The sequence below is a fragment of the Heptranchias perlo genome, chromosome 12 (genome assembly GCF_035084215.1).
Source record: "Heptranchias perlo isolate sHepPer1 chromosome 12, sHepPer1.hap1, whole genome shotgun sequence".
Classification (NCBI taxonomy): Eukaryota; Metazoa; Chordata; class Chondrichthyes; order Hexanchiformes; family Hexanchidae; genus Heptranchias; species Heptranchias perlo.
Window position 1 is genome coordinate 27,036,370 of NC_090336.1, and position 13,340 is coordinate 27,049,709.

General features: G+C 50.0%; 1 protein-coding gene across 2 annotated transcripts in view; it reads right to left on the reverse strand.

The window, feature by feature from the left end:
- LOC137327910 (troponin T, fast skeletal muscle isoforms-like) overlaps positions 1-6,908 on the reverse strand; it is a 42,166-nt gene extending 35,258 nt beyond the window's left edge. For both annotated transcript variants that reach the window (XM_067993829.1, XM_067993828.1), the window contains exons 1-2: positions 6,818-6,908; positions 777-820 (exon numbers count right to left, since the gene is read on the reverse strand). In XM_067993829.1, coding sequence (XP_067849930.1) covers positions 777-799 — 23 coding nt within the window. In that variant the 5' untranslated portion in view covers positions 800-820; positions 6,818-6,908. The remainder of the gene's footprint in view (positions 1-776; positions 821-6,817) is intronic.
- Between the last annotated feature and the right edge of the window lie 6,432 nt (positions 6,909-13,340).

Genomic DNA, 13,340 nt, shown 5'->3' on the forward strand with positions numbered 1-13,340 from the left:
TTCAAATTATCTTTGTGGGGCTAGGAGGAGCAGGAGTGTTCTAACATGCCCCACAAAAATCATCGCCCTGTGTTACCCCATCCCCTCTCTGCACCGAATCACCTTGCTGCAGGCTGGTCGGCCTTCAGACCTCTCGATATTGAGCCAGTCCGAATCCGGGGAGCTGCGTCGGGAAACCCGTTTGGTGCCCGCTGCTCTCTGGCTCTAATTAAATAAGGCCTCAGAATGACTCAGGCTTCTTCGCTGTTGGAATGGGCGGGATGTCGGCACGCTCCACAAGTTAAAATCAACCTCCAGAGCTTAAGTCTAATTTGAAATCATTTTAAATATTGCACAATGACCTATGTGTCAATAAGTGAATTTAAATGAATCATTTTGAACAATTTGGCATTCGAATTTAATAAAATTGTCATTCTACAACAAAGATTATTATATATATATGTGTGTGTGTGTGTATGTAAAAAGCTTGACTTCATTATATCTGTACTTGCAAGCCAATGGATGGACTTACCTTCATACCTGTAAGAAGAGAAAGAACATGGGGTTAGTCACAGTTAAAACAACCAATGCATAGTCACATCAGCATAGATTTGTTTAAAGACTTTAAAATATAGGAATTACAAAGACTGGGTCCCAAAGAAAGTTTCTGGTCTGCAGTTAAAGAATGACACAGTATTTGGCTGGTGTTAAAACTAAGATGGAACTCATCCCCTTTAACTGGGTCATCCCAAATCCTGGTTTAAGCTAAATTACTAACAATACTTCAAATAAATACTTACACTTCTTCAGTGTCAGACATTTTGAGCTGGGCCCTTTAGATCTGCAAAAAAGAAAGGAAGAGTCTGTCTTAGAATGGCCACATCATGCAAGGACCGTTGCCTCCGGTCTTGCAATTTAAAGTATGTGTCATGTAATGAAAACCACCAGACAGAAATAGCATCGCCTCATTAACAGTGCAGAGCTAATGCCGTCTTTTCTGATATATAGCCACCAAAAATACAGGGTAGAAAGCATTGCCGCCATACAGCAGTCTGCATAGCAGCATCAGCAGCTGTCCATACAGACATGGAGACCTGTCATACTGTCACTTCATGACCTATCTCATACTGCTGGGATTATCATTTTATATTTTCTGCTGATCTGCCGAGACTAGAAAAACATCAAGTAAATATTTGCAACTTATTGATGGATCAAAAATATGCAATGACATTTTAAACCCCACTAAACCAAGTGTTGCAATCATTCTTAAAAATAAAATCTGGTTCTTGGGGCCCATTTTACATTGGAACATAGAAATATAAAAGAGCTTTCAAAGGCCATCGGACCCATCAAGCCCACCCCCGTCCAGGGACGGAACAACCAAGTACACCGTTGACCCAACCCCTAACCACATGATCTCTTGGGAATGGCAAAGAAATCTGAATTCGCACTACCAGCAGAAAATCTCACCCACATTCCTGTATACGAGGAAATTGGGTGTGCTATGCATCATATTCCAACTATTTAAATTAATTGTAGTGGGCACCTGAATTTCCAAAATGCACCGCCAGTGGGCATAGCTTCTGGCTGAAAGTGCAAAATCAAAAAAAAAATCCCCTTTCATTTTAAAGGTCAGAAATCCGGGGGTAGAGCCTTGATATCCTGATATACACAGCTGGCGGAAAAGGCTGTGGTAGCGCAAATTTACCCCAACAAAGTGTTTCAAACTTTCTTTTACATTTATATATTGTTCTTTTTAAATTTAACAGTGGGACAATGCTGAAAAGAATGTTGAAGACTCTTAAAAGGAGCAGTCCATGGGCGTTTGCCTGATCCCAGTAGCAAAAAAGACTCTTGATTCATTCTAAACAGACGATACATGACAAGGAGAGCAACTATTCAAATACATCATGTGGCTAAATAGACTTGCAATCAAACCCCTTAAAACTCAAATGTGTAAAATCTTTAGGGGTGATTTTATACGGGGATTCTCCAGCTTGTCCGCTGTAACTTCGCTGGAAGAGAAGCAGAAACCCCAGAAAAAATGGCGTACATTGTGTTTATGCCATTTTCCCAGGGTTTCCATGGCTCTTCTGCTGAAGTTAAGGCAGATGAACAGGAGAACCATTGTGGAAATTCACATTCCATGACAATTAAATTGTGCTTCAAATCTTACACTACAAACTCCTTCATTTAAAATATTGCAGCAACCTCTATTCAGCCTCGTCAGGTTGGCTCTCAGATAAAATTAATTATTTTCTTTGCTAATTATCTCTCCCTTTGTTCTGAAGGCATCGGCTCCTGCTGAGGTACAGTATCAACCACCCCCTGGAACCTTGCACTCGTGACCTTCTAGCGTGAGATGAGACAGTGAGTGTGTGTGTGTGTGTGTGTGTGTGTGTGGTGTGTGTAGGGGGGGGGAAGGGGGAGGCTATTTAACTATAGGGGCATCACAGCCATGCCACTGAGATCAGATAGCAGCATGGATCAGGGTCCAAGCTGGGACCTTCTGGTCTGCATGCCTCAGTCACATAACTGAGATGCAAAGAAGCAATATAAAATAGTTTCTAATGTTTTAGTTGATTCTTTTATGTTCTCATGACACAGAGCTACAACCTCCCCTAAAATGTCTTGTCAGTAAAACAGTTTTTAAAAAATATTCTTAAATTTCTTATATTATAAAGTTTTTTTTAAACATGTGTAAAGGTTTTAATGGTTATCATATATAGATATTGAGTTACATCAAGTCAACAGCACAGAAACAGGCCATTCGGCCCAACTGGTCTATGCCGGCATTTTTGCTGCACACGAGCCTCCTCCCCCCCACTTCATCTAACCCTATCAACATACCCTTCTATTCCTTTCACCCTCATGTGCTTATCTAGCTTCCCTTTAAATATATCTATGCTATTTGCCTCAACTACTCCTTGTGATAGCACGTTCCACTTTCTTTCCATTCCTCGTGTAAAGAGGCTTTTCCTGAATTCCCTATTGGATTTATTAGTGACAATCTTATATTTATGACCACTAGTTTTGGACACCCCCAGAAGTGGAAACATTTTCTCTACGTCTACCTTATCAAACCCTTTCATTATCTATAAGATATCTATCAGGTCACCCCTAGAGAAAAGAGCCACAGCCTGTTCAACCTTTCCTGATAAGTATATTGTCTCAATTCTGGGATCATGCTTGTGAATCTTTTTTACACCTTCCCCAATGCCTTTATATACTTTTTATAATACGGAGACCTGAACTGTGCACGGTAGATTAGAACGGTAGTTTCTACACATACATACATGTGTATATATAAGAAACATGCACACAGAATCACACATAGAAAACACTTACACTGAGTGTGTAATGGTGGAAATTGCAGAGGTACTGGCCATAATCTTCCAAACATCCATAGATACGGGAGTAGTGCCAGAGGACTGGAGAATTGCAAATGTTACACCCTTGTTCAAAAAAGGGTGTAAGGATAAACCCAGCAAATAGAGGTCAGTCAGTTTAACTTCAGTGGTGGGGAAACTTTTAGAAACCATAATTCAGGACAGAATTAACAGTCACTTGGATAAGTGTGGGTTGATTAGGGAAAGCCAGCATGGATTTGTTAAAGGCAAATTGTGTTTAACTAACTTGATAGAGTTTTTTGATGAGGTAACAGAGAGGGTAGATGAGGGCAATGCAGTTGATGTGTATATGGACTTTCAAAAGGTGTTTGATAAAGTGCCGCATGGTAGACTTATCATCAAGATTGCGGCCCATGAATGAAGGGGGCAGTAGCAACATGGATACAGAATTGGCTAAGGGACAGGAAACAGAGGGTAGTGGTGAACGGTTGTTTTTCAGACTGGAGGGAATTGTACGGTAGTGTTCCCCAGGGGTCGGTGCTAGGACCACTGCTTTTCTTGATATATATTAATGATTTGGACTTGGGTGTACAGGGCACAATTTCAAATTTGGAGATGACACAAAACTTGGAAGGGTAGTAAACAGTGAGGAAGATAGTGATAGACTTCAAGAGGATATAGACAGGCTGGTGGCATGTGCGGACACATGGCAGGTGAAATTTAACACAAAAAAATGTGAAGTGATACATTTCAGTAAGAAGAACAAGGAGAGGCAATATAAACTAGAGGGCACAACTCTAAAAGGGGTACAGGAACAGAGAGATCTGGGGGTATATGTGCACAAATCATTGAAGGTGGTAGGGCAGGTTGAGAAAGCGGTTAAAAAAGCATACGGGATCCTGGGCTTTATAAATAGAGGCATAGAGTAGAAAAGTATGGAAGTCATGATGAACCTTTATAAAACACTGGTTCGGCCACAACTGGAGTATTGTGTCCAGTTCTAGGCACCGCACTTTAGGAAAGATGTGAAGTCCTTAGAGAAGGTGCAGAAGAGATTTACAAGAATGATTTCACGGATGAGGGTCTTTAGTTATGTGGATAGACTGCAGAAGCTGGGGTTGTTCTCCTTGGAACAAAGATGGTTGCGAGGAGATTTGATAGAGGATTTAAAATCATGAAGAGTCTAGACAGAGTAGATAGAGAGAAACTGTTCCCATTGGTGGAAGGGTCAAGGACCAGAGGGCATAGGTTTAAGGTGATTGGCAAAAGAACCAAAGGTGACATGAGGAAAAACATTTTTACACAGGGAGTGGTTAGGATCTGGAATGCACTGCCCCAGGGGGTGGTGGAGGCAGATTCAATCATGGCCTTCAAAGGGGAACTGGATAAGTACTTGAAAGGAAAAGATTGCAGGGCTGCGGGGATAGGGCGGGGGAGTGGGACTAGCTGGATTGCTCTTTCAAAGAGCCCGCGCGGATTCAATGGGCTGAATGGCCTCCTTCTGTGCTGTATCCTTTCTATAATTCTATGCTATGGAAGCATGCACACAGATAAACTCAGATCAAAAATATTATCCACCCCACTACAATAGTGGCTACATTTCAAAAGTACTTAATTGGCCGTAAAGCGCTTCGGGACGATCTAGGATAGTGACAGGCGCTATATAAATGCAAGTCTTGTTTATCTCATAGCTGGTTATCTTGTGCTGAGGTCACAGGCAGACAAGTACACTGTGGGGAGGGATCAATGGAACAGAGCACGTTCTCAAAAGTATGCACTGCTCCATCCTAGATCAGATCCTCGGGCTACCCAAGTGAAAAGAGCAAAGCCGGTGAAAATATTTCCATTTTTAAATGCCTTTCTAAGTTCAGCAGCGTGCAAGAGTTTGGGTGCAAAGCCAACAGCTGGGAATGCAGAGCTCCTGCTCTCGGCAAGATCTTATTTCCACGTCTTCAGCTTCTAGCGATCGCTAGGATATTTCTCGCCGTCCCCGCTCTCCTTCCTAATTAGGCGATGGCTTTTTAATGTCCAGTAAGGCAATCCGCGTCTGGGACAGGGCCCGGGTGCAGCTGCTGCCCATACACTGGCTGCAGGTTAAATCCCAACAGCCCTGTTAACGGGGCTGCAGCAGCCTAACGTCAGTCAACTGCTGAAATAAATGGGCACAGAGATTGCATAACAACTCGGAAAGCATTTTGGATTTAATTATTTTTCCATCACCATTCCCCGCTCATTTTTAGTTTGGGAGGGGGGGGCTGATCTGTTTATTGATATTAATGAAGAGTGATAATCTAATTTTCCATTAGCTAAAGCAGGACACGAAATTAATGAAATACGGTTCTATACACCGCATGTTCGGATTATTTAGAGCAAAATAATTCATCATCATGTAAATAATTCTCAGGACATGAAATAAATCCTTTCCCCAAAATGTATTTAAATCTGTGTAATTTATTTCGTGCCTTGTTCTCACGAGTGAAGTTGGCTATGTTGCTGTAAAATGTCCACTTGTGCATGTTTGAAATATTTCAGGTCTAAAGTTGAGTGGAAGCACAGTTCAACTTTGCTTTAAACGTTCTCAGGAAGATGACGACCCTGGAACATACTGCTCTCCCGCTTCCTCACTGTGAAACTAAAACTAAACACATCCCATCGGTAAGCTTTAACCTTTTCCTCCCTTTTTTTTTCTTGTTCCTTCTCTCCCTCTTTTCCCAGTCTTTCTCGCTCGTTCTCTATTTTCTAGGTCCCTGTTTTTCTTTCCCAGGTGTATCCCATCTCTCTCTTTTCCAGCTCTCTCTATTTTCTGAATCTCCCTGTTTCAAAGCCAGTTTTCTCTCTCTGGTCCAATAATACGCAAGAAGGGGTGTTGATAATACGATTCAATCAGGACTGAGAATTCAAACCCGCTACCGCAAGCAGCACCGACGAACTATTCAATTCTTATTAATTCCCATTTTTCGGGAGTAGAGCGAGGAGCCACACTCTAACCTCGCCCCCCATGGCAGCAGGTATCCGGATTACAGCTTTCTCAAACAGCTAGCTGCTGGCACCGCGTTGATTTTACAAGCCAGCTTTTTATTTCACATAACTGCGGAGTTTTCCGAATATGTAAGTCATTAACAGAAATTATTTTTTTTTTAAAAAGAGTCACGCATTTCCACTATTTCGGACTAACATCGCACAGAGGCAGTATCTAAACACCTGATCCGGACTCGAAAGTGTACAACTTCCAGTATATTTTGCACAGAAATAAAAGCTGATAAGAAGCCTGTCACCAAGGCTCTCTGTGTGTTCTGCTCCAGTGGAACCTCTATCATTGATCACCTCGAATTGCTTGCTCACTGAAAGATCATTAATATCAATTTTGTTTAAAAAAAAATCACATCACCGTTCAACATGAAAGCCTGCCTCCCCATTCATTGTTAAGATTGGCCGTGATTTTAAGAAAGTTCCCCTAGAAAAAGGGAAGAGCGGGTTAAGGATCTTACCGCAAAGGAAAGCTGAGTGAAGGGGAGCTCCCTGGTGGCTTTGACAGGCGGTCGGATCTGGTGCACTTCACAAGGTGATTAAGTCCTGATCTTATAGTGAAATCCGACCCGCGGGGAACCCGGATTGGTCTCATCCTCTTGAAGAACACCGGGGAAAGGGAGGGGAAAAAAAAAACACTTTTCTAATTTTAGCAGGAGCTCGACGAAATGCAAAGGGTATGCTGAGGAGCGACGGGGCAAGTTAGGAGGCGCATGTTATTTGTGGAACCTAAGCAAGCAGAAATTTCTGTTTTACTTGGAGGTGGCAGACCCATCCTCTTAGGAATTAATATCATTGAGGAAAAATCAGCTGCGAGCAGAACATTTTCTCCTATTACACATATATAAGTAACCTCTCTGGAGAGGCTGACTGATCTGTGTATTTCCAGCATTTGTAGTTTTATCTTAACTATATATAAGCGTGGGTCTTTTAAACATTCGGTGTGGGAGTTAACTGTGCCAACTATGAACTTGTTCACCCAAGAACTTGATTTACCGATACAATTGAGGTTAGAATTTCCGGTCTCTAGCTCATATTGATAGAAATCAAAATCAAAACTATAAAGTATCCAAAGATTGTTGAGACGAAGGTTTAAGTTCTGTTTTGTATTTAACAAGAACATTTGCCCTCCTGACCGTACAAATCGTCAACTATCAATTGCAATTTTTAGAATCTTTCAACAAAGCAATCTTCAATAAAAGTTTATTAATAATTATATTCATATAATGTCTTAGTCAAAGGAAGAAGGTACTTTACCTTTAATAAATTCAGGTCCCCTTTAATGTCAGCTTGAGTGTGTAGTTTCGGCACAATCTATTTATAGTTGTTTCATTCAGACCCTTGAGTTATCTCGCAAGCAGCTGATCAAATTGTTATTTTAAATCATCATCAAATTTTCGACTGGAAGTTGTTGCAACTCGAACGGATCGATTTAAATAACAGTGCCCCCTCCCCACACGAACATCTGCTCACAACCCCCCCCCCAAACACAAACATCTGCTCACAACCCCCCCCCCAAACACAAACATCTGCTCACAACCCCCCCCCCAAACACAGACATCTGCTCACAACCCCCCCCCCCAAACACAGACATCTGCTCACAACCCCCCCCCCCAAACACAGACATCTGCTCACAACCCCCCCCCCAAACACAAACATCTGCTCACAACCCCCTCCCCACACAAACATCTGCTCACAACCCCCCCCCCCCAAACACAAACATCTGCTCACAACCCCCCCCCCCAAACACAGACATCTGCTCACAACCCCCCACCCCCCAAACACAGACATCTGCTCACAACCCCCCCCCCAAACACAGACATCTGCTCACAACCCCCCCCCCCAAACACAGACATCTGCTCACAACCCCCCCCCCAAACACAGACATCTGCTCACAACCCCCCCCCCCCAAACACAGACATCTGCTCACAACCCCCCCCCCCCCAAACACAAACATCTGCTCACAACCCCCCCCCCCCCAAACACAGACATCTGCTCACAACCCCCCCCCCCCCAAACACAGACATCTGCTCACAACCCCCCCCCCAAACACAAACATCTGCTCACAACCCCCCCCCACAAACACAGACATCTGCTCACAACACCCCCCCCAAACACAGACATCTGCTCACAACCCCCCCCCCCAAACACAAACATCTGCTCACAACCCCCCCCCCACAAACACAGACATCTGCTCACAACCCCCCCCCACAAACACAGACATCTGCTCACAACCCCCCCCCCCAAACACAGACATCTGCTCACAACCCCCCCCCCCAAACACAGACATCTGCTCACAACCCCCCCCCCAAACACAGACATCTGCTCACAACCCCCCCCCCAAACACAGACATCTGCTCACAACCCCCCCCCCCAAACACAGACATCTGCTCACAACCCCCCCCCCAAACACAGACATCTGCTCACAACCCCCCCCCCAAACACAGACATCTGCTCACAACCCCCCCCCCAAACACAGACATCTGCTCACAACCCCCCCCCCAAACACAAACATCTGCTCACAACCCCCCCCCCCCCCAAACACAGACATCTGCTCACAACCCCCCCCCACAAACACAGACATCTGCTCACAACCCCCCCCCCAAACACAGACATCTGCTCACAACCCCCCCCCCAAACACAGACATCTGCTCACAACCCCCCCCCCCCAAACACAAACATCTGCTCACAACCCCCCCCCCAAACACAGACATCTGCTCACAACCCCCCCACACACACTCACACCCATCCCCCCACCCCCCCACACACTCACACCCATCCCCCCCACCCATCCCCCCCACACACTCACACACTCGCACCCACCCCCCCACACCCCCCCCACACACTCACACCCACCCCCCCCCCACACACCCCCCCCACACACTCACACACTCGCACCCACCCCCCCACACCCCCCCCCACACACTCACACCCATCCACCTCCACACACTCACACCCACCCCCCCCCACACACACCCCCACACACCACCCACACACTCACACCCATCCCCCCCACACTCACACCCATCCCCCCCACACACTCACACCCATCCCCCCCACACACTCACACCCACCCCCCACACACTCACACCCATCCCCCCCACACTCACACCCATCCCCCCCACACACTCACACCCATCCCCCCCACACACTCACACCCATCCCCCCCACACACTCACACCCACCCCCCACACACTCACACCCATCCCCCCCACACACTCACACCCACCCCCCCCACACACTCACACCCACCCCCCACACACTCACACCCATCCCCCCCACACACTCACACCCACCCCCCCACACACTCACACCCATCCCCCCCACACACTCACACCCACCCCCCACACACTCACACCCATCCCCCCCACACACTCACACCCACCCCCCCACACACTCACACCCACCCCCCACACACTCACACCCATCCCCCCCACACACTCACACCCACCCCCCCACACACTCACACCCACCCCCCCACACACTCACACACCCCCACACACTCACACCCCCCCACACACTCACACCCATCCCCCCCCACACACATCACACCCATCCCCCACACACACTCACACCCACCCCCCACACACACTCACACCCATCCCCCACACACACTCACACCCACCCCCCACACACACTCACACCCACCCCCCACACACACTCACACCCATCCCCCACACACACTCACACCCATCCCCCACACACACTCACACCCATCCCCCACACACACTCACACCCCCCACACACACTCACACCCACCCCCCACACACATTCACACCCATCCCCCCCACACACATTCACACCCATCCCCCCCACACACACTCACACCCATCCCCCACACACACTCACACCCATCCCCCACACACACTCACACCCCCACACACACTCACACCCACCCCCCACACACTCACACCCATCCCCCCAACACACACTCACACCCACCCCCCACACACTCACACCCATCCCCCCAACACACACTCACACCCACCCCCCACACACTCACACCCATCCCCCTCACACACACTCACACCCATCCACCCCCCACACACACTCACACCCATCCCCTCACACACACTCACACCCATCCACCCCCCACACACACTCACACCCATCCCCCACACACACTCACACCCATCCCCTCACACACACTCACACCCATCCCCCCCACACACACTCACACCCATCCCCCACACACACTCACACCCATCCACCCCCACACACACTCACACCCATCCCCTCACACACACTCACACCCATCCACCCCCCACACACACTCACACCCATCCCCCACACACACTCACACCCATCCCCTCACACACACTCACACCCATCCCCCCCACACACACTCACACCCATCCCCCACACACACTCACACCCATCCACCCCCCACACACACTCACACCCATCCCCCACACACACTCACACCCATCCCCCCAACACACAATCACACCCACCCCTCACACACTCACACCCATCCCCCCCACACACATTCACACCCATCCCCCACACACACTCACACCCATCCACCCCCCACACACACTCACACCCATCCCCTCACACACACTCACACCCATCCCCCCACACACATTCACACCCATCCCCCCCACACACACTCACACCCATCCACCCCCCACACACACTCACACCCACCCCCCACACACACTCACACCCATCCCCTCACACACACTCACACCCATCCCCCACACACACTCACACCCATCCCCCACACACACTCACACCCATCCCCTCACACACACTCACACCCATCCCCCCCACACACACCACACACACTCACACCCATCCCCCCAACACACACTCACACCCATCCCCCCCACACACACTCACACCCATCCCCTCACACACACTCACACCCATCCACCCCCCACACACACTCACACCCATCCCCCACACACACTCACACCCATCCCCTCACACACACTCACACCCATCCCCCCCACACACACCACACACACTCACACCCATCCCCCCAACACACACTCACACCCATCCCCCCAACACACACTCACACCCACCCCCCACACACACTCACACCCATCCCCTCACACACACTCACACCCATCCACCCCCCACACACACTCACACCCATCCCCTCACACACACTCACACCCATCCCCCCCACACACACCCACACCCATCCCCTCACACACACTCACACCCATCCCCCCACACACACCACACACACTCACACCCATCCCCCCCACACACACTCACACCCATCCCCCCCACACACACCACACACACTCACACCCATCCACCCCCACACACACTCACACCCATCCCCCACACACACACTCACAACCATCCCCCCCACACACACTCACACCCATCCCCCCACACACACCACACACACTCACACCCATCCCCCCCACACACACTCACACCCATCCCCCCCACACACACTCACACCCATCCCCCACACACACACTCACACCCATCCCCCCCACACACACTCACACCCATCCCCCCACACACACCACACACACTCACACCCATCCCCCCCACACACACTCACACCCATCCCCCCCACACACACTCACACCCATCACCCACACACACACTCACACCCATCGGCCCCACACACACTCACACCCATCCCCCCCACACACACTCACACCCATCCCCCCCACACACACTCACACCCATCCCCCCCACACACACTCACACCCATCCCCCCCACACACACTCACACCCATCCCCCCCACACACACTCACACCCATCCCCCCCACACACACTCACACCCATCCCCCCACACACACCACACACACTCACACCCATCCCCCCCACACACACTCACACCCATCCCCCCCACACACACTCACACCCATCCCCCCCACACACACTCACACCCATCCCCCCCACACACACTCACACCCATCCCCCCCACACACACTCGCACCCATTCCCCAAACACACCACACACACTCACACCCATCCCCCCCACACACACTCACACCCATCCACCCCCACACACACTCACACCCATCCCCCACACACACACTCACACCCATCCCCCACACACACACCACACACACTCACACCCATCCCCCCCATACACACCACACACACTCACACCCATCCCCCCCACACACACTCACACCCATCACCCACACACACACTCACACCCATCCCCCCCACACACACTCACACCCATCCCCCCCACACACACTCACACCCATCCCCCCCACACACACTCACACCCATCCCCCCCACACACTCACACCCACCCCCCCACACACTCACACCCACCCCCCCACACACTCACACCCATCCCCCCCACACACTCACACCCACCCCCCCACACACTCACACCCACCCCCCCACACACTCACACACCCCCACACACTCACACCCCCCCACACACTCACACCCATCCCCCCCACACACATTCACACCCATCCCCCACACACACTCACACCCACCCCCCACACACACTCACACCCATCCCCCCACACACACTCACACCCACCCCCCACACACACTCACACCCACCCCCCACACACACTCACACCCACCCCCCACACACACTCACACCCATCCCCCACACACACTCACACCCATCCCCCACACACACTCACACCCATCCCCCACACACACTCACACCCATCCCCCTCACACACTCACACCCCACACACCCCCACACACACTCACACCCACCCCCCACACACATTCACACCCATCCCCCCACACACATTCACACCCATCCCCCCCACACACATTCACACCCATCCCCCCCACACACACTCACACCCATCCCCCACACACACTCACACCCCCCACACACACTCACACCCACCCCCCACACACTCACACCCATCCCCCCAACACACACTCACACCAACCCCCCACACACTCACACCCATCCCCCCAACACACACTCACACCCACCCCCCACACACTCACACCCATCCCCCTCACACACACTCACACCCATCCACCCCCCACACACACTCACACCCATCCCA